This window comes from Oncorhynchus mykiss, chromosome 7, assembly GCF_013265735.2.
Source record: "Oncorhynchus mykiss isolate Arlee chromosome 7, USDA_OmykA_1.1, whole genome shotgun sequence".
Taxonomy (NCBI): Eukaryota; Metazoa; Chordata; class Actinopteri; order Salmoniformes; family Salmonidae; genus Oncorhynchus; species Oncorhynchus mykiss.
Genome location: NC_048571.1, coordinates 66,153,926 through 66,177,266, shown reverse-complemented (window position 1 = coordinate 66,177,266; position 23,341 = coordinate 66,153,926). Strand labels below are relative to the sequence as shown.

Below are 23,341 nucleotides of genomic sequence, written 5' to 3'. Positions count from 1 at the left end.
GATGTATTTTTTTTTGTTTCTTACTTTTTCAAAGTCACTGTGCATTTGGAATATGTTTTAATGGGCAGGTACCATCACGAATTTGTTTATCGAATTTGTTTATGTTTCCTTACTTTTTCAAAGTCACTGTGCATTTGCAATATGTTTCAATGGGCAGGTACCATCACGAATTTGTTTATCGAATTTGTTTATGTTTCCTTACTTTTTCAAAGTCACTGTGCATTTGCAATATGTTTCAATGGGCAGGTACCATCACGAATTTGTCATGCTCAAAATTTTTTAGATGTATTTTTTTTTGTTTCTTACTTTTTCAAAGTCACTGTGCATTTGGAATATGTTTTAATGGGCAGGTACCATCACGAATTTGTTTATCGAATTTGTTTATGTTTCCTTACTTTTTCAAAGTCACTGTGCATTTGCAATATGTTTCAATGGGCAGGTACCATCACGAATTTGTCATGCTCAAAATTTTTTAGATGTATTTTTTTTTGTTTCTTACTTTTTCAAAGTCACTGTGCATTTGGAATATGTTTTAATGGGCAGGTACCATCACGAATTTGTTTATCGAATTTGTTTATGTTTCCTTACTTTTTCAAAGTCACTGTGCATTTGCAATATGTTTCAATGGGCAGGTACCATCACGAATTTGTTTATCGAATTTGTTTATGTTTCCTTACTTTTTCAAAGTCACTGTGCATTTGCAATATGTTTCAATGGGCAAGTACCATCACGAATTTGTCATGCTCAACATTTTTTAGATGTATTTTTTTTTGTTTCCTTACTTTTTCAAAGTCACTGTGCATTTGGAATATGTTTTAATGGGCAGGTACCATCACGAATTTGTTTATCGAATTTGTTTATGTTTCCTTACTTTTTCAAAGTCACTGTGCATTTGCAATATGTTTCAATGGGCAGGTACCATCACGAATTTGTTTATCGAATTTGTTTATGTTTCCTTACTTTTTCAAAGTCACTGTGCATTTGCAATATGTTTCAATGGGCAGATACCATCACGAATTTGTTTATCGAATTTGTTTATGTTTCCTTACTTTTTCAAAGTCACTGTGCATTTGCAATATGTTTCAATGGGCAGGTACCATCACGAATTTGTCATGCTCAAAAAATTTTAGATGTATTTTTTTTTGTTTCCTTACTTTTTCAAAGTCACTGTGCATTTGGAATATGTTTCAATGGGCAGGTACCATCACGAATTTGTCATGCTCAAAAAATTTTAGATGTATTTTTTTTTGTTTCTTACTTTTTCAAAGTCACTGTGCATTTGCAATATGTTTTAATGGGCAGGTACCATCACGAATTTGTCATGCTATAAAAATCCTGCAGGAATGTGAAATTGACTGGCCCGATGAACTCGGGATGGCTTTGCAGTGATTCTGGGTCATCTCAATCGCTCGTTTGGGTTGATTTCAGAATGTCGCTTTTGGTGATGTTTTTTCACTATAGAATCATATTGCAAATGTACAAGAGTCAAGTGGACAAGAGTCCATCAGTCAATTAGATATCATTCTGACCACCAAACTGATACAAACTGACACCAAACCCACTTTTTCCAACTCGTTTAGTAGCCAACTATTACATACTTCAGAGCTGGCCCAAAATTCACAACGCCTTCGGTACAAACCATAAAAAAACCATAAAACACGTAGTTACGTTCTAGCTGCGGGTCCATTTCTTATGTTATGTGTTGGCCTAGCTGAGGCGACCCCGAATCCCAAGTTTCGGCTCGATAGGTCATTTGGTGTCCGAGAAAAACCCTAATTGGTGCTGAAAATCCACTATTTTCCATGACTTGCTACGGGGTCCTTGAATGAGATATCGGACAGAAACGTTGGGGTCTGTCTATATGGGCCGAGACGTTCGCAATGCACCTAGTCTTGCGACTCTGGGACATTTCTAAATGTCGTCATTTTCGTGATGCAAAAATGAATTGAAGTTATTTCAAATGTACGAGGCTGTTTCTCGGTCCGAGAACCTTCTAGAGCCACGTAACTCACCACGCACCATCTACGGGAGGTCTAGAACAGGTTTCTAAAGTTTCGGAACTCTAGGTCCGACGGTTCTTTTTTAGCTCCAACAAAGCTAACTATTGGAGCCACTGTCTGTCTCTACGCACCCCAATACGTCCCTCCATCCAAGTTGTGTTTTAGTGCAATTTTTTTTTCCTTTGATTTTTTTTGGGAAAAATGACTGATTTACAGTTCATGGGGGTTGCCTAATCACACATATGAAGTTTTGGAAAGATCAGACTTTTTTAACCCTTCGAAACAGCCCCTGAGACACCAATTATGGCACTTCCGGTTGGCACAGGAAGTTATAAATCAACACATATCCTCATTGGGGTATGCTGTTACAGAATCCTGAGTTTTAAGTCCTTACGTTAAGAATTGACTGATCTACACAGGGTTGAATGCACTATGTCTATCAAACTGCATGCATTGTATGGGTAAACACTTTTAGGGGCATTTTAACCACTTCCGGTTGGTCCAGGAAGCTTAGAATCAACACAGGTAGACCTCATAGTGGCCTGATGGACTGGTACCGAAGACAGGTTCATACGGCATTCATAACCCACATAGGCCTCAGGTTGAAATTAGGGGTGCAGGCAATGTATTCCTATGGGGAGAGATGACACTGTAATCTGTGAGATCAAAAAACACTGTTTTACTGTGAAGGGTTAATGCCACACGGTCAAGGTTAGGCTTGTTCAGATCGGGAGGACCTTAGGAACATTCCTATGGTGGAATTTTTCTTCTCACCCTAACGGTTCTCTCACTGTCACTCAAAAGCAAATGACATTGTGGGGCAGGCTTCATTTTGGGCCTAATATTCTAATGGTTGCTGCGCCTAGACCGAGCGAGCTACGGTCAAGCGGGATAGCTCGTTGAACTCAGCACAGTCTGGAGACTATGGTGATGCCATTTTTTGTGTTGATTTCAGAATGCCATTTTGGTGATGGTCCCTCTCTGTTTAAACATATTGCAAATGTACAAAAGTCAACTAGCAAGTCAGTGTCCATCAGTCAATTAGATGTCATTATGACACCAAACCCACTGTTTCCTACTCATTTAGATGCCAACTATCATATATGTCAGAGCAGTCCCATAATTCACAGCGCCTCTAGTTTAAAACATAATAAAAAGGTAAAACACATAGTTACGTTCTAGCTGCGGGTCCAGTTCGGACATTATGCGAAGTCCTATGTGAGGCGACCCCGAATCCCGAGTTTCGGCTCGATAGGTCATTTGGTGTCCGAGAAAAACCCTAATTGGTGCTGAAAATCCACTTATTTCCATGCCTTGCTACGGGGTCCTTGAACGAGCTATCGGACAGAAACTTTGGGGTCCGTCTCTATGGGCCGAGCCGGTTTCAACGCACCTAGCCTTGCGTCTCTGAGACTTTTCTAAACGTCGTCATTTTCGTGATGCAAAAATGAATTGAAGTTATTGCGAATGTACGAGGCTATTTCTCGGTCCGAGAACCATCTAGAGCCACGTAACTCGCCACGCACCATGGCCCGGAGGTCTAGAACAGGTTTCTAAAGTTTCGGAACTCTAGGTCCGACCGTTCTTTTTTAGCTCGAACAAAGCTAACTATTGCGGCCACTGTCTGTCTCTACGCACCCCAATACGTCCCTCCATCCAAGTTGTGTTTTAGTGCAATTTTTTTTTCCTTTGATTTTTTTTGGGAAAAATGACTGATTTACAGTTCATGGGGGTTGCCTAATCACATATATGAAGTTTTGGACAGATCTGAATTTTTTAACCCTTCGAAACAGCCCCTGAGACACCAATTATGGCACTTCCGGTTGGCACAGGAAGCTATAAGTCACCACATATCCTCATTGGGGTATGATGTTACAGAATCCTGAGTTTTAAGTCCTTACGTTAAGAATTGACTGATCTACACAGGGTTGAATGCACTATGTCTATCAAACTGCATGCAGTGTATGGGTAAACACTTTTAGGGGCATTTGAACCACTTCCGGTTGGTCCAGGAAGCTTAGAATCGACACAGGTAGACCTCATAGTGGCCTGATGGACTGGTACCGAAGACAGGTTCATACGGCATTCATAACCCACATAGGCCTCAGGTTGAAATTAGGGGTGCAGGCAATGTATTCCTATGGGGAGAGATGACACTGTAATCTGTGAGATCAAAAAACACTGTTTTACTGTGAAGGGTTAATGCCACACGGTCAAGGTTAGGCTTGTTGAGATCGGGAGGACCTTAGGAACATTCAAGTGGTGGAATTTTTCTTCTCACCCTAACGGTTCTCTCACTGTCACTCAAAAGCAAATGACATTGTGGTGCAGGCTTCATTTTGGGCCTACTGTTCTAATGGTCGGTTATTGTGTTATTTCAGAAAATCATAGAAAATCACAGAAATGTCGCAGAGCTCCGCAGCACACTTTAAAAAGATTCGTATGAACACCCTGCAACTGGATCTGTAACCGTTGAAAAAAAAAAACGCCTATTTGTGACCATCACCAATTTGTCATTGTTCCGTTTCTCTTAAATGACGATAGATAAATGGCTGGTTCTTTTTTTATTGACACCGGAGGCTCCTTGGCTTTGACCTGAAGTGGAAAAATAATTTCTCTACTTCCATTTTAAGCCTTTAATCCCAGAAAAATGGCCGTAGCTCAAAAACCGTCGAGGCCTAGACGCCATCCCGTTCGGGGCCAACTGCCCCTTGAGCCAAACCTACGCTCGCCAAGTTTCGGCTTCGAAATATTTTCAGTTTTTGAGATAAGGCCCCGTCGCGATTCGTGATGTTTTGCCAAATTGCCATATGATTCCGTATGCCATCTGGTGGGAGTGTCCGGGACGGCGGAAAAAACGGTCCGAAACTTGTTTTTTTTTTTAAACGGGAACCGAAAGTCCGACAAAGTTCATTCGACGACTTCCCGGTAGGTCCGGCCCTACCGCACGGCCCGACGCCGACCGCGAATTTTACAAACGATTTCGGACGTCGGGTAAGGGACCGTACATTTGCAATATGGACTTTCTCACTGATCATACACGAAATGCCGAAATGTTCCCTTATGTATGACATCGCCGAAGTCGAGGATCGGTAGGATAGTCAGTTTTACTAGGGTAAGTTTGGCGGCGTGAGTGAAGGAGGCTTTGTTGCGGAATAGAAAGCCGACTCTAGATCTGATTTTAGATTGGAGATGTTTGATATGAGTCTGGACGGAGAGTTTAGTCTAGCCAGACACCTAGGTACATATAGATGTCCACATATTCTAGGTCGGAACCATCCAGGGTGGTGATGCTAGTCGGGCATGCAGGTGCAGGCAGCGAACGGTTGAAAAGCATGCATTTGGTTTTACTAGCGTTTAAGAGCAGTTGGGAGGCCACGGAAGTAGTGTTGTATGGCATTGAAGCTCATTTGGAGGTTAGATAGCACAGTGTCCAAGGAAGGGCCAGAAGTATACAGAATGGTGTCGTCTGCGTAGAGGTGGATCAGGGAATCGCCCGCAACGAGCAACATCCTTGATATATATACAGAGAAAAGAGTCGGCCCGAGAATTGAACCCTGTGGCACCCCCATAGACTGCCAGAGGACCGGACAACATGCCCTCCGATTTGACACACTGAACTCTGTCTGCAAAATAGTTGGTGAACCAGGCACGGCAGTCATTAGAAAAACCGAGGCTACTGAGTCTGCCGATAAGAATGCGGTGATTGACCGAGTCGAAAACCTTGGCCAGGTCGATGAAGACTGCTGCACAGTACTGTCTTTTATCGATGGCAGTTATGATATCGTTTAGTACCTTGAGCGTGGCTGAGGTGCACCCGTGACCGGCTCGGAAATCAGATAGCACAGCGGTGAAGGTACAGTGGGATTCGAGATGGTCAGTGATCTGTTTGTTGACTAGGCTTTCGAAGACCTTAGATAGGCAGGGCAGGATGGATATAGCTCTGTAACAGTTTGGGTCCAGGGTGTCTCCCCCTTTTGAAGAGGGGGATGCTAATCGTAACCTAAAAGCAAGGGATATTTGAAGACCCGATCATTCAAGACACAATAATTGAAGATGGGCAGAAGTGTCTTGGCGAAGGCCTGCCTTTTTACATGGATAGGCCCATTTAAAAAAAAAAAATTTAAAGTGGCATGTCAATCTTTAATGACATGACCCTGATTTTGAGGAAAGCCAGTGTCTATGTACAGTGCCTTTCCGAAAGTATTCGGCCCCCTTGAACTTTGCGACCTTTTGCCACATTTCAGGCTTCAAACATAAAGATATAAAACTGTATTTTTTTGTGAAGAATCAACAACAAGTGGGACACAATCATGAAGTGGAACGACATTTATTGGATATTTCTAACTTTTTTAACAAATCAAAAACTGAAAAATTGGGTGTGCAAAATTATTCAGCCCCTTTACTTTCAGTGCAGCAAACTCTCCCCAGAAGTTCAGTGAGGATCTCTGTATGATCCAATGTTGACCTAAATGACTAATGATGATAAATACAATCCACCTGTGTGTAATCAAGTCTCCGTATAAATGCACCTGCACTGTGATAGTCTCAGAGGTCCGTTAAAAGCGCAGAGAGCATCATGAAGAACAAGGAACACACCAGGCAGGTCCGAGATACTGTTGTGAAGAAGTTTAAAGCCGGATTTGGATACAAAAACATTTCCCAAGCTTTAAACATCCCAAGGAGCACTGTGCCAGCGATAATATTGAAATGGAAGGAGTATCAGACCACTGCAAATCTACCAAGACTTGGCCGTCCCTCTAAACTTTCAGCTCATACAAGGAGAAGACTGATCAGAGATGCAGCCAAGAGGCCCATGATCACTCTGGATGAACTGCAGAGATCTACAGCTGAGGTGGGAGACTCTGTCCATAGGACAACAATCAGTCGTATATTGCACAAATCTGGCCTTTATGGAAGAGTGGCAAGAAGAAAGCCATTTCTTAAAGATATCCATAAAAAGTGTTGTTTAAAGTTTGCCACAAGCCACCTGGGAGACACACCAAACATGTGGAAGAAGGTGCTCTGGTCAGATGAAACCAAAATTGAACTTTTTGGCAACAATGCAAAACGTTATGTTTGGCGTAAAAGCAACACAGCTGAACACACCATCCCCACTGTCAAACATGGTGGTGGCAGCATCATGGTTTGGGCCTGCTTTTCTTCAGCAGGGACAGGGAAGATGGTTAAAATTGATGGGAAGATGGATGGAGCCAAATACAGGACCATTCTGGAAGAAAACCTGATGGAGTCTGCAAAAGACCTGAGACTGGGACGGAGATTTGTCTTCCAACAAGACAATGATCCAAAACATAAAGCAAAATCTACAATGGAATGGTTCAAAAATAAACATATCCAGGTGTTAGAATGGCCAAGTCAAAGTCCAGACCTGAATCCAATCGAGAATCTGTGGAAAGAACTGAAAACTGCTGTTCACAAATGCTCTCCATCCAACCTCACTGAGCTCGAGCTGTTTTGCAAGGAGGAATGGGAAAAAATGTCACTCTCTAGATGTGCAAAACTGATAGACATACCCCAAGCGACTTACAGCTGTAATCGCAGCAAAAGGTGGTGCTACAAAGTATTAACTTAAGGGGGCTGAATAATTTTGCACGCCCAATTTTTCAGTTTTTGATTTGTTAAAAAAGTTTGAAATATCCAATAAATGTCGTTCCACTTCATGATTGTGTCCCACTTGTTGTTGATTCTTCACAAAAAAATACGGTTTTATATCTTTATGTTTGAAGCCTGAAATGTGGCAAAAGGTCGCAAAGTTCAAGGGGGCCAAATACTTTCGCAAGGCACTGTATGTGGATGACTCAAGGCTATACATGTCAGCTACTACAGCGACTGAAATGACTGCAGCACTTAGTGGCAGTTAGGTTGAGTGTGTGGCAAGGGATAAGTTATTCCTAAATATTTCTAAAACTAAAAGCATTGTATTTGGGACAAATCATTCACGAAACCCTAAACTTCAACTAAATCTTGTAATAAATCATGTGGAAATTGGGCAAGTTGAAGTGACTAAACTGCTTGGAGTTTAGTCATGGTCAAAACATACGGATACAACAGTAGCTAAGATGGGGAGAAGTTTGTCCATGATAAGGCGCTGCTCTACCTTCTTAAAAGCACTGTCAACAAGGAAGGTCCTACAGGCCCTAGAATTGTCACACCTGGACAACTTCAGTTGCCACAAAAAAGGACTTACGAAAGTTGGTTCAGAACAGGGCAGCATGGCTGTCTGTGTCGCGCTCTCTCTCTCTGTCTGTATGTGTAATGAATCCTAAGTGACTCTGTGCTCAAAGTGACATCGTAATTAAGAAACACAGTTAATTTGTACTGGGAGGGAGTCGCCACGGTCAAACCAACCCACTTCTGTTGTGGCACCCTTCAACTATCCTCTAGTCTTCACTTCATCCAGGTGTCAGCCTATTGTTTAGTATTTGTGACTGACCGGCTCAAATCGGTCTTATTTCGCAAAATTGTATTTATTTATTTATTTTTTTTTTTTTTTACATTGGATGAAAGATACTCAAAGCTAGAAAATGGTATCATACACTGCATTTGAGGAACAATGTGAAAGGTATTCTGCTTTGAAGGTTGATCAACTTGTAAACTCACTTTTGAGAAAAGAGCCTTTGAAAGTTTTGGTACCTACTGGGGTGCTCTCCGTTGTCTACACCCATTCAGCCAGCCCCATCATTGCTCTTTTAAGGATTCACATGTGAGGTCATGTGCTAAACAGTGTGTAGTGTGTGTGTGGTAGCCTACAATAAAGAACAATTCCAGGTTAACATAGTGTCCAGATACATTTTATAGACACTTACCCAGACACACTTGGCTAAATTGATGGGTCATGTTAAAGAAATGCTATAACCCCTAGTCACATCCAGTGGTGGAAAAGTACTAAATTGTCATAGTAAAAGTATAAATCATTTCAAATTCCTTATATTTAACCAGATGGCACAATCAGTTGTTTGGTTTTTTTGTGTTTTTTTTTAAGCCAGCCAGCTCCAACAAACAAAGCATTTGTGTTTAGTGAGTCGGCCAGACCAGAGGCAGTTGGGATGACCAGGGATGTTCTCTTGATAAGTGTGTGAATTGGACAATTTCCCTGTCAAAATGTAACCAGTACTTTTGGGTGTCAAGGAAAATCTATTGAGTAAAAGTAGCCAAAAATGTTATAGTAAAGTAATGTACAGATACCACAAAAAAGCAACTTAATTAAGTAGTACTTTCAAGTACTTTACACCACTGCCAAAATTCCTTCACACCAGTACATTAGCCTACTTTATATACTGTTACACATGCACTTATCACATAGTATTCCATACATACAGTGGGGCAAAAATGTATTTAGTCAGCCACCAATTGCTCAAGTTCTCCCACTTAAAAAGATGAGATTTTGTAATTTTCATCATAGGTACACTTCAACTGTGACAGACAAAATGAGATAACAAAATACAGGTAACGAGTGGAGGACAGAGGAGCCTCTTAAAGAAGAAGTTACAGGTCTGTGAGAGCCAGAAATCTTGCTTGTTTGTAGGTGACCAAATACTTATTTTCCACCATAATTTGCAAATAAATTCATTAAAAATCCTACAATGTGATTTTCTGGATTTTTTTTCTTCTCATTTTGTCTGTCATAGTTGAAGTGTACCTATGATGAAAATTACAGGCCTCGTCTTTTTAAGTGGGAGAACTTGCACAATTGGTGGCTGACTAAATACTTTTTTGCCCCACTGTAAGTCAAGCCCATGCAACCTGAGTAAGGTGCACATGTACAGTACATAAACGGATGCATGTGCCATATGTTTATGTGGTGGACACTTGATACGGTCACATGATATTGTTGGGGTATGTCACATAATCATGTTATGACCACATAGCAAAATATTGATATATAATGAATATTGATTGAAGTGGATGGTCTCTACAGAAGGTGTAAACGGTACAGCCAAATGGTTACTTGCATAGTAGCAATATCAGACAGTGTCAATATAAATGTGTGTGTGTGTGTGTGTGTGTGTACAATAACGATATCAGTGATATGAGGTAGTTCTATGCATACAATCAGGGGTGAAGTGACTGAGCAGCAGGTTAACTTTCATTATAATAATAGCAGCAACGTGTGTGTGTGTGAGTCATTTGAATAGAGGCACTGCAGATAATGCTAATGACTGGTCTGTCCGAACCACGCAAGAACAACGGAATCTACATTCGGAGAGCCTGTTTCTGTCTTGCCCTTGACTTTGGTTTAGGACGTGATGTCCATAGCCTCTTCGTCGCAAAACTCCCTGAACTTCTCAATCAAATGAGACCATCTATAGGAGGAAGGATGCGCAGCAGCTGAAACCTGGTCCCGACAGTCCGACCGCTCCTTGGCGACAACACCAGGCTCCAGAGCATCGAAACTGTAAAACGGGAAACAAAATAATCTGATATTACAACCCTGCACAACACCAATTCACCTCCCAAGTTTAGATAAGAATAACCTCACACAATGAAGTGCTTGTACTGTTTGATCTGTGGCAGTGGCCTGAAGTACGGAGTCAGGTGTTGTTGCCAACCATAGCTTTCCACCAGCACCGTATCATCCTCCTGTCCAACCAGCTGTGGGATGTTAACCCCTGTCACAGTGCTGACTTCAACACTAACAATCTCAGACAGTGTTCACTCTGGTCTTTCTGAAGCGTTGCTTGATGAGGCCGAAGCACCAGTCAGGGGCAAGCTTGGTGTTGCCTGTGATCAGGAAGTGACGGTCCAGATTGTGGTGGAGCTTGTGCAGGGTCCACCAGGCACAATACCATAGCACAAACTTGTTTTTGTTTTTTCCACTGCAGTTATCACAATTCAGTTCCACACGTGTTTTCCTAAAGCTGTAGTTGGTGAAGAAATGGTGCATGTAGCTGACTGCGCTGCTGCCTTTGCTTGCTTGGGCCAGCTCTATTTTTGATGACCGTATGACTGGTGGATGAGAGTTGGGCGTGTTCTACTGATTTGATGCTGAAAAACAAATTACAGACACAAATATTTTAGCATTATTATACAATGGATGTGAAATGGCATTCTGAGATATGACTATATGCAGTTCCTACTAGAGGTCGACCGATTAATCGGAATGGCCGATTAATTAGGGCCGATTTCAAGTTTTCATAACAATCGGAAATCTGTATTTTTGGGCGCCGATTTGTCATTTTATTTTTTTTATTTTATTCTTTCAGTTTGTTTTTATACCTTTTTATTTAACTAGGCAAGTCAGTTAAGAACACATTGTTATTTTCAATGATGACCTAGGAACGGTGGGTTAACTGCCTTGTTCAGGGGCAGAATAACAGATTTTTACCTTGTCAGCTCAGGGGATCCAATCTTGCAACCTTACAGTTAACTAGTCCAACGCAATAACGACCTGCCTCTCTCTCGTTGCACTCCACAAGGAGACTGCCTGTTACGCGAATGCAGGAAGCCAAGGTAAGTTGCTAGCTAGCATTAAACGTATCTTATAAAAAACAATCAATCATAATCACTAGTTAACTACACATGGTTGATGATATTACTAGATATTATCTAGCGTGTCCTGTGTTGCATATAATCTGACTGAGCATTCAAGTATCTAAGTAGCTGACTGAGCGGTGGTAGGCAGAAGCAGGCGCATAAACATTCATTCAAACAGCACTTTCTTTGCGTTTTGCGTCAAGCATTGTGCTGTTTATTACTTCAAGCCTATAGACTCCCCAGATGAGGCTGGTGTAACCGAAGTGAAATGGCTAGCTAGTTAGCATGCGCTAATAGCGTTTCAAACTTCACTCGCTCTGAGCCTTGTGGTGGTTGTTTCCCTTGCTCTGCATGGGTAACGCTGCTTCGAGGGTGGCTGTTGTCGTTGTGTTGCTGGTTCGAGCCCAGGGAGGAGCGAGGAGAGGGACGGAAGCTATACTGTTACACTGGCAATACTAAAGTGCCTATAAGAACATGCAATCGTCAAAGGTATATGAAATACAAATGGTATAGAGCGAAATAGTCCTATAAATTCTATATTAACTACAACCTAAAACCTCTTACCCTGGAATATTGAAGTCTCATGTTAAAAGGAACCACCAACTTTCATATGTTCTGAGCAAGGAACTTAAACGTTATCTTTTTTACATGGCACATATTGCACTTTCACTTCTCTATCACTTTGTTTTTGCATTATTTAAACCAAATTGAACATGTTTCATTATTTATTTGAGGCTAAATTGATTTTATTGATGTATTATATTAACTTAAGTGTTCATTCAGTATTGTTGTAATTGTCATTATTACACACAGATTTTTAAAAATTGGCCGATTTTTAATTGGTATCGGCTTTTTTGGTCCTCCAATAATCGGTATCGGTGTTGAAAAATCATAATCGGTCGACCTCTAGTTCATACAGGTAATGTTAGCTACTGTAGCTAGCCAGCCACCGAACTTCAGCTGGCTAGCTAACAGCAAGCTTTAACTAGCAATAGAAACTGATTGTCATAGCTAGCTAAAGTTTACCAATAGGTTCAATGTTAGCTAACTGCATTACGAGCATCTCATTTTCTAGACACAAAATGCAACACCGCAGACCAATCCAAACTCATCTCTCTGCATGTCCAGCCCACACATTATCTCTCTGTGTGTTCTAAATAGTAGGTTGAGTATGCTAAAAATAACATTTAATATTATGCAACATTTAGAAAATAGAGTCCTGGGGATGCACTACTGAAATCAACAAATAGCAGGAAATGACACGTTCTCATTATGCTTAAATAGAATGTTTTTTATGTGAATTTTCAAAAATCAAGTATGGTTTAAATGCCAGGATGTTAACTTCATTTTGGCTTTTCAACTAGTAGAATTCGATGCACACTTTCCACAATACATTGGAAGAGGTGGGCTGTGAGTGATCGGCCCTGGCTTTAGTTGTAGAAAAACAACAACTAGGCTACTTAATTGGGAAGATACTGAATAGCGAAGCTTCTGCAGTGGTGTTCAAATGTAGGATTAGTATATATTTTTTAAATTGTCCTTAAAATTATTGTGTATTGCTTCGTAGGATAAATCTTTGAAACCTAACTAATCAACTTTGGGTAAAAATACTTTTCTCATTTGAAGAGGGTTTCTTGTTCTCTTGGCCTTCGTCAGAGCTTTTAAACAAATACTAAACCATCTTTTGATTTCTGAATGTGTCAGGATGTGGCTGTGTTTATAGATGTCATGTTAATCAGACCTTTTTGATTTGAACATATGGATTCATGGGCGCCTGACTCAAAGTAGGGGTGCAAAAAAACTTATACGGAACAAAAATATAAACACAACATGTGAAGCCTGATGGAAGGCTACTCTGAGTCAGTCGGAGAATCCCAGTTGCATACTCGCATCCCGTATCATTTTCATAACACTTTGGAAAAGAAAGCCAGAGATCCCGCCCCTCTAACCTTTCCACCAATTGGTTTTGAGAAGAAGGAAAGACGAGGGGACACAGGCAATTGAGATTCTCCCAGAGGCAGTGATACAGCGAAGCCGCTCGTTTTGATCAGAAGCGGTGCCTCCACTTGACAAATCTTTGCTCAAAGATTGGCCGCGTCATGGGTGTAAGGTGCATGTACACTAGCAAGCGTTAAATTGCCGCGTGCCCGCTTAGGCTGCCCATTGTGACTTGCTTTTTGGTGTGCATAGAGCAGCACGTTCGATTGTGCGTCAAGAATTCAGCATAGCAAGTTTGTATGACGGCCTGGTTATTAACCTCTCTGGGATATGTGGGACGACGTCCCACCTGGCCAAAAGCCAGTGAAAATGCAGAGGGCCAAATTCAAATAAATTACTATAAAAATCTAACTTTCATGAAATCACAGATGTAAGATACCAAATTAAAGCTACACGTGTTGTGAATCCAGCCAACATGTCAGATTTCAAAAAGGTTTTTCGGCAAAAGCAAATGATGCTATTATCTGAGGGTAGCACCTCCGTAAACAAAGAGAGAGAACATATTTCAACCCTGCAAGCGCGACACAAAACGCAGAAATAAAAATAGAAATCATGCCTTACCTTTGACAAGCTTCTTTTGTTGGCACTCCAATATGTCCCACAAACATCACAAATGGTCCTTTTTGTTCGATTAATTCCGTCGACATATATCCAAAATGTCCATTTATTTGGCACGTTTGATCCAGAAAAACACCGGTTCCAACTTGCGCAACGTGACTACAAAATATCTCAAAAGTTACCTGTAAACTTTGTCAAAACATTTCAAACTACTTTTGTAATACAACTTTAGGTATTTTTAAAGTAAATAAATTGATAAAATTGAAGACGGGATGATCTGTGTTCAATACAGGAAGAAAACAAACTGACGCTACCTTTCTGGTCACGCGCCTCTATCTAACAGTACACTTGAAGTGACCCTCGTTTTGAAGAGGGCTACTTCTTCATTACACAAAGGAAAAACCTCAACCAATTTCTAAAGACTGGTGACATCCAGTGGAAGCGGTAGGAACGGTCTGGATTCCCAATGAAAACTCATTGAAAAGAGTGACCACAAAAAAACCTGAATGGTTTTTCCTCGGGGTTTCGCCTGCTACATAAGTTCTGTCATACTCACAGACTTGATTCAAACAGTTTTAGAAACTTCAGTTTCCTATCCAAATCTACTAATAATATGCATATCTAATCTTCTGGGGATGAGTAGCAGGCAATTGAATTTGGGCATGCATTTCATCTGCACGTGAAAATACTGCCCCCTGTCACCAATAAGTTAAATTGGTAAATAGTTCAATAGTAATATGCTCTAAAACTCTGGTGACTGATGGTGGGGTCACCTTGGGGTCGTGATATGGGCTGCACCAAATGTTTGATGTATTATAATAATTCATTGTTTGTTGTATTAATAGAAGGGGAAGGGCCATAAGACCCCTCCCTCACTACAGCTATAGTAGCAATATACAGTTGAAGTTTACATATATCTTAGCCAAATACATTTAACCCAGTTTTTCACATTCCTGACCTTTAATCCTAGGAAAAATTCCCTGTCTTAGGTCAGTTAGGATCACCACTTTATTTTAATGTGAAATGTCAGAGTAATAGTAGAGAGAATTATTGATTTATTTCAGCTTTTATTTATTTCATCACATTCCCAGTGGGTCAGAAGTGTACATACACTCAATTAGTACTTGGTAGCATTGCCTTTAAATTGTTTACTTGGGTAAAATGTTTCGGGTAGCCTTCCACAAGCTTTCCACAATAAGTTGGCTGAATTTTGGCCCATTCCTCCTGACAGAGCTGTAACCAAGTCAGGTTGTAGGCCTCCTTGCTCGCACCTGCTTTTTCAGTTCTGCCCACAAATTTTCTATGGGATTGAGGTCAGGGCTTTGTGATGGCCACTCCAATACCTCGACTTTGTTGTCCTTAAGGCATTTTGCCACAACTTTGGAAGTATGCTTGAGGTCATTGGTCGCAAATGGGTCTTCCAAATGGACAATCTTTAACTTCCTGACTGATGTCTTGAGATGTTGCTTCAATATATCCACATAATTTTCAAATCCTCATGATGCTATCTATTTTGTGAAGTGCACCAGTCCCTCCTGCAGTAAAGCACCCCCACAACATGATGCTAACATTTCCGTGCTGCATGGCTAAGATGGTGTTCTTTGGTTTGCAAGCCTCCCCCTTTTTCCTCCAAACATAACAATGGTCATTATGGCCAACAGTTCTTTTTTTGGTTTTATCAGACCAGAGGACATTTCTCCAAAAAGTATGATCTTTGTCCCCATGTGCAGTTACAACCGTAGTCTGCCTTTTTTATGGCGGTTTTGGAGCAGTGGCTTCTTCCTTGCTGAGTGGCCTTTCAGGTTGTCGATATAGGACTTGTTTTACTGTGGATATAGATACTTTTGTACCGGTTTCCTCCAGCATCTTCGCAAAGTCCTTTGCTGCTGTTCTGGGATTGATTTGCACTTTTCGCACCCAAGTACGTTCATCTCTAGGAAAAAAAACGTGCCTCCTTCCTGAGCGGTATTACGGCTGCGTGGTCCCATGGTGTTTATACTTGCGGACTATTATTTGTACAGATGAACGTGGTACCTTAAGGCATTTGGAAATTGCTCTCAAGGATGAATCAGACTTGTGGAGGTCTACAATTTGTTTTCTGAGGTCTTGGCTGATTTCTTTTGATTTTCCCATGATGTCAAGCAAAGAGGCACTGAGTTTGAAGGTAGGCATTGACATACATCCACAGGTACACCTCCAATTGACTCAATTGATGTCAATTAGCCTATCAGAAGCTTCTAAAGCCATGACATCGTCTTCTGGAATTTTCCAAGCTGTTTAAAGGCACAGTCAACTTAGTGTATGTAAACTTCTGACCCACTTGAATTGTGATTCAGTGAAATGATCTCTGTTAACAATTGTTGGAAAAATGACTTGTCATGCACAAAGTAGATGTCCTAACCGACTTGCCAAAACTATAGTTTGTTAACAACAAGAAATTTGTGGAGTGGTTGACAAATGTTTTAATGACTCCAACCTAAGTGTATGTAAACTTCTGACTTCAACTTCTGCCGTTTCCAGCTACAATAGGCATTTACAACATGAACAATGTCTACACTGTATATCTGATCAATATGATGTTATTTTAATGGTCAAAAATGTTGCCTTTCTTTCAAAAACAAGGACATTTCTATGTGACCCCAAACTTTTGAACGGTAGTGTATGTTGAACTGGAACAATGTGATCAGTTTCTGTCTAAGTAGGATAGATGGGCTAAGGTATCTGTGATAGTCTGCCTCAACAGTCTGGGTATGCCTAGAACTCCATTCCAATTCTATTCAGAGAAATGTATTGAATTGGAAATGAGCTATTATCATGCTGGTTAATGCGATGCATGTCTGTTGTATTCGGAAAAATCCACCAACACTCGGCCCAGCCCTACCTACTGAGCCAGTCCGAATCCGCTACTGTGTTGCGGCCATGGCGTACTGCATCATTTTTCCTAAATGGTACGTGCTAAATAGTATGCAAAGATGAGTACTTAGTGTACAGTTTAAGTATGTAGAATGGGTATTCAGACACAGACTCTCCCTCATTCAGGGTACTTTTAACTTCTACTGCAGTTCCCTCCGACCTCTGGATGGCCTAGTAACAGGCAAGAGTGCACAGTCCTTGGCCAAGTTCCAATATGCACACTAGCACACCCCTTAGAATGCATTCCCAATATGTTGCTTCATTCTGAAGGAAATTTGTGAATGTGTGAATGGCTGGCTATGAGCTGATGTGTCATGGCATGTTCCTGTGTGGCTCTGTTGGTAGAGCATGGAGCTTGCAACTGATTGGATTCCCAGGGGGGACTAGTATTGAACAAGTATTAATGTATGCACTCACTACAGTAAGTTGTTCTGGAAAAGAGCATCTGCTAAATGACTAAAATGTAATATGTTCCCATCAGCCCTTTGGCACAGAGGACTGACACACTTTTGTAGGCCTCCACCCTAATGCTTAGGTCTACAACAAGAAATGTCAAAACCCCAGCCTCCTTTGTGCACAACCTATTGCAATCTGTTTCCTTCATGTTCTGAGCCCTTAGAACTACCAGAAATAATTACTGGAGGCTGGTCTTGGTCTAAAGACTCTCTATTCTACGTCTTTGCTTGTAGGTGTACTTGTACATTACCTTCCCCACAAAAACCTTGTTGAAACCCCTTCTGCTGGAAATCAAGCGTAAATGGATCTTTGAGCATTGCTGTTGCCCAGAATGAAGGCTAACGTTTTGGAATCAGAGGTTTTTTACTTTCCCTCACCCTTTGGGCAGTTGGTTGGTTGTTAGGCTATATATTTCCCCTTAAAGGGAGTATCTGGCTGTAGGAGAATAAACACCCGGCTCTGCTGTATCCAGAATCAAATCCACAGATGTTTACAGTATCTCGAAGTCGGTCAGCAAACCCCTCTGCTTCAGTAACCCTGTCATCATCCAGCATGCTAATGATGCTAACGCCAACTCTAGCAAAATTGGATCCAGTGCCCAGCCCAGCTGTCACCGTTGTCTGTCTTTAGCATCCATGATTCCTTGGGCCATGGGATACTCTCCATCTCAGCCGCACCATACCGAGGAGTGTGTTATATTAAATGACCTGGTCACTGAACTCAAGCACACTTGGAATGAACCTTGAGAACGACAGAACAGCAGCCCGTGTGAAGGAAGGGTTAATTTAATTACCATTCACACCACTCTCTCTGTAGGCATTGTACTCAGAGACCATATCATTCTTTTTTACCATTCTCTCCCTCCCTCTTTCACAACTTTCCTTCCATCACTGCCACAACCTTTTCATGTTTTTCTCAGGCGTTCTTGTAATGCTCCGTCGAGTTGGCTCTAATTGCCTAGTTTGTAAACCGTTCTTTGCAGCAGCCGTGTGAGTGTGAACAGACTCTTACCTCAGCCTTCAGAGAGCCAAGAAGGCTGAAACTTCTTCAAATTGGCATAGCTAGGGATAAACCTAATCCTCCCGCTGCCACCAAAAGTGACGCCTCCTCTCCTGCCCTTTCCTCCCTCCTCTCTCATTACCAGTCTCTGGTGTTAAGGGTGGCAGTTCCTGCCTGTCAGCCAGTGGGTTTGGGTTGCTCTCTTCCTCAGTCTTCCTTTGCATTTCTCTCTTCGTCCTCCCTGGGTGTGTATGTGCTAGTCGTCTTCATCGCCTCGGGTATGTTGTTTCCACTCATGTTTCTCTTGTTTCCTTTTATTTCTCACCTTTTGTCATCAGTTATGTTTAGTGTGACCTTGTATTGTTGTATTGTTGACTTCTTGAAGTGTAGGTGCATACATTATGTTGTTCACAGCTAATTTATGGGTTGCACTTGTTTGTTCTGTTTATTGTTGATGACTGAAGTAAAGTCCAGTGGAGAGTAGAGTAGGGAACGTATTCGTAGTGCAGAAGATGGTCAGTTTCACACACTTGTGAAATCAGAGGCAACTGCTTAAGAGAAGTAATCTCGGTATAAGGAACATGGGTGTGTTATGGTGGTTCATACAGAATTATTGTGGATGATGTCACCTTGCTCATTCTCTTCTTGCCCACCAACTGGGTGGCTAACTGGCTAGCCATTTTGTTTACCCAGATAGAATGACTGCATTTTATAGTGTGAAATTGTGGTTGGGTGTTTCTTATGGGATGAACATGATCTAGATTGACCACGTCTATCAAGGTGGAAAGCAACAATTGGTTGGCAGTGAGCGATTACAACCTGACCAGAGAAAGTTGTGGTAGACGACCTACTTAAAGGGATTTTAAGGATTTCTAATTAGGAAAATGTAGAAACCGTTTACTAATGGTGTATATAAATAGTTTATTAAGTATACTTTTGACTGTAAAATGTTACGGAAGCTTATGTCTCGCTGCTGTCTACTTCACATCCATTAACAGTGAAACTTTGTGAGCAGCAGGGTAAATGAGTAACCAAAGGTGTGGTAACAGTGCAGATGATTCAGTGAAGTGGGTTACAACCCTGCTGCTCCTCCTAAGATATCTAAATGTTGCTGACATCTGTCTGTGTTTGGACACGTTGGGAAAGTGCCGGAACATAAAGCTGTCAAGTGTACTTATTGATGACTAGGAGGATATATGATGACTGGATCACAGAGGCTGCCTGGATCTTTAGTTTAAAGACCCTTGCGCCCTTCGGTCTCAACGTAGACTTTGATCTGAAGCCATTCTTGTGATTATTGTGACTTTGCCATTGTAATTGTTTGTAAACTTGTGTAGTCAAATTAATCTATGATCGTATGCTATCCATTTGTTGTTGGTATGCTGTTCCTTGTATGATATTTTAATATTTGATTATTAACTAATGATATTAGGCCACTCTTGGCCATGATTACAGACACCTGTGTCTTTTGACACTATATAAACGAGTCATCCCGCAGTGTTTGTGATTATACCCTGATGAAGACAGCTTGGCTGTTGAAACGTTGGTAATTACATTTTTGCATCTGAGCTCCTAGAGTGTGCTGCTCTCTTTTATTTTCAAGTTTTCTACTCCGCTAGCCAGCACCTCGTCTTAATAGGTGTGCGTTTCTTTTTCTTCTAGATCGGATCACAGGTGACAATATAAAATAAACCTGCACAACAAATTAATTTGAAACTACAGTAGACTAGTGGCTGGCTTGTTGTCCGTTATTGATTGAGTAGAGGTCTAGGAATTACCAACTTAAAAAAAAAAACGTATATTTGCAATCAAATAAGTGTAGGGTTAAAGTTGATTTTGGGGGTCTTCTAAAGACTGAATATGTTATTAATTTGCTTACGTGCCATTGTACTTATGCTCACTGTATAGCTGAATATTGAGGCCCCTGTCTGTGTCTAGCTCTCTGCCAAAACCCACACACACGTTGGTGAGAAAAGGGACTGAGGGTCTGAAACAAGGGCAGATTTGCATGCCGCTGAGACAGGTTCTCAGAAACCTTGTGTTGCGAATAACTTGTTCTTTTAGCTGCACATGCAGGGTTTGACATAGGAGATCACACCATAATATTAAAAGGGTCTATGTTCCTAGATGCATTGCTGGCGGACTTGGAGTCAACGACCTCCCACATCTCCAAGCGGCCAGTGTTTCTGCCGGACGAGACACCCTACTCTTTCCCCACGGGAGGACAGGCCCCTCCCCCTGTACCACCACCTCCCTCTGCTGAGGCCCTGAATGGGACCTTGCTTGACCCCCTAGATTCAACCCCCTTGTCCACACAGGTACACACACACACACACACGTGTGTTCCCATACACACACAAGGCTGGTGTGGGTTCAGGTTTTTGCTCAAGTTGGTAACCGATCTGATTCAACTAATACAATCTTGAAGATTGAGCAAAAGCCTGTGCCTGACACCCTCACCCAGTTACGATTTTACCTAGAACACTACTACACTTCTAAATATATACCTGTCCTTTCTTAGTCCTACAGCCCTGCACAGAAAAGCTTGTGGTCCAGGGACAGCAGTAGCCCCCCCTTACCCCAAAGCGAAGAGGACCACGTCTACAGGTAATGATCATAATAAACAATACACTTTATGTAGCGACACATGACAAAATGAACATCAGGTGTCTGTTACTGATGTTTGTCTGTCTGTTGGGTCCTGCAGCTTCCCCAACAAGCAGAAGAGTACAGAGGCTGCCATGAGCTCCTCCCTGGGCTGCAACCTGTCGGAGCTGGACCGGCTGCTTCTGGAGCTCAACGCTGTGCAGCACAACACACCCTCCTTCCCCACTGAGGGTACGCTACACCATTATGTGTGCATCCCAAATGACACCATATTCCCTATATAGTGCACTGCTTTTGACCAGGGCGCACACGTAGAAAACCCTATTTGGTACATAAAAGCATTTAACAGTTACGGTCTCTTGACCATTGCAGTTGTTGAAACTTGCCAATATGTAAATATATATTTTTCTCCTCCTGTGTTGCAGAAGCGTCAGCTCCGCCCCTGCCTTCCAGCAGCACCACCCATTATGTGCAAGCAAACGGGGTTTCTGGGGCAGGCAAGTTGCCTCGCCCCACCATGGAGAAGCCAAAACGCAGCGTGGCCACCAGGCCACCAGTCATCGAAGACATGCGCCTCAGCTCCAAGAGCCTCCTTGACGAGCAAGAAAGTTCTGTGCCCTCTCCCATGTAAGGATTAGGGCTGGTCCAAAATGTTGATATTCCCATAAATTGGGGGACAATTAACTGCAAAGCAATGGCACTGCACCTCAAGTTCCTGAAGACAGTTTGATCTTACTCACAGATTGTGCTATATCCTGTGTGTTTTTCATGTTGGACTTTGGTCATTTAACGCTCATCATTATGATCTAATGTTTGTTTGTTTGTTTGTTTGATCTCTAGCCCCACCCCATTGGTGGTAGAGAAGTTGGGGGAGGAGGAGACGCCCTCCCAGCTGCAGGCCAGAATCTCCGCCTCCTCCGCCACGCGGGAGCTTGACGAGCTCATGGCCTCGCTGTCCGACTTCAAAGTCCAGAGCAACGTAAGTTTTACAGAAAGATTTTTGAGGGTGGGTGGATGAGAAGGAGACCGGTGAGTGCTACTCTCCCTGGGGGGTTGACATAAAACATGACATAATACAGAACATCAATGGACGACAACAGCTCAAGGAGAGAACTACATACATTTTCAAACAGCACACAGCTTGCATATCAATTACATACACTCAAAATATCTAGGGTGGATGGATGAGGGGGGTGGGTAGGGTGATGGACACTATGCAGGTACAGATTGGGTGAAGTAAGTTGGGGTGACAAGTGAATTCAAATAAATATATCGATTAGAAACCAGGTGGTGGAAAGTCAACTCTTAGGTGAATGTGTTGCTTTAAAAAGGTAGGTTGAAGATTTATTTTTGTCATTGATGTGTGGGTTCTTCACAGAATCCTGTGGTCTAGAATGTAATGTACATTAAGTCGGGCATTTACTACCATTTGCCTTATCGATCTCACAATACAACAAGTTATTTACTGTAACCAGGTTTCATAACTTTTTATGCGAGTAAAGTATATATATTTTTAATGACAGGCCTGATGGAAACTGCTAATTTGTCTGTAAACTTTCCAAATGTTGACAAAACAAAATACGCTTGACAAAGTGGAATCTTTTTGTGTCTGTAAAGTGTATTATGCGAGAAATGGTGGTGGAAACAACTTTTATGCACATATATGATGCTATTCTATCAATATCAAAGTAAAGTATTCAGACCCCTTGACTTTTCCACATTTTGTTACATTACAGCCTTACAGCCTTACAGCCTATTCTATAATAGATTGATGAGGGGAAAAAACCGACTTAATCTACACATAGTACCCCATAATGACAAAGCAAAAAATAAATAGTTTTTTTGCGAGTGCATTTAAAACTATAACATTTTATATAACTATTCAGACTCTTTACTAGGTACTTTGTTGAAGCACCTTTGGCAGGGATTATAGCCTCAAGTTTTGGGTATGATGCTACATACCTAAGACTTGAGTTGGCAGAACTGTACTTGGAGTTTCTCCCATTCTTCTCTGCAGATCTTCTCAAGCTCTGTCAGGTTAGATGGGGAGCATCGTTGCACAGCTATTTTCAGGTCTCCAGAGATGTTCGATCGGGTTCAAGTCCGGGCTCTGGCGGGGCCACTCAAGGACATTCAGAGACTTGTCCTGAAGCCACTTCTGCGTTGTCTTGGTCGTTGTCCTGTTGGGAGGTGAACCTTCACCCCAGTCTGAGAACCTGCTCCAGAGTACTCAGGACTTCATCAAGGATCTCTCTGTACTTTTCTCCGTTCATCTTTCCCTCTATCCTTACTAGTGTCCCAGTCCTTGCTGCTGG

General features: G+C 41.8%; 1 protein-coding gene across 2 annotated transcripts in view; it reads left to right on the top strand.

Annotated features, from left to right (window-relative positions):
- Positions 1-23,341, top strand: part of LOC110528295 (paxillin) — a 64,085-nt gene that overhangs the window by 27,047 nt on the left and 13,697 nt on the right. The window contains exons 1-6 of one of the 2 annotated variants that reach the window (XM_021610244.2): positions 18,594-18,697; positions 20,547-20,737; positions 20,941-21,026; positions 21,127-21,257; positions 21,452-21,653; positions 21,867-22,005. In XM_021610244.2, the coding sequence (XP_021465919.2) occupies positions 21,161-21,257; positions 21,452-21,653; positions 21,867-22,005 (438 nt within the window). In that variant the 5' untranslated portion in view covers positions 18,594-18,697; positions 20,547-20,737; positions 20,941-21,026; positions 21,127-21,160. Of the gene's footprint in view, positions 1-18,593; positions 18,698-20,546; positions 20,738-20,940; positions 21,027-21,126; positions 21,258-21,451; positions 21,654-21,866; positions 22,006-23,341 lie in introns of those variants that run through there. The other variant, XM_021610243.2, reaches the window with a different exon arrangement.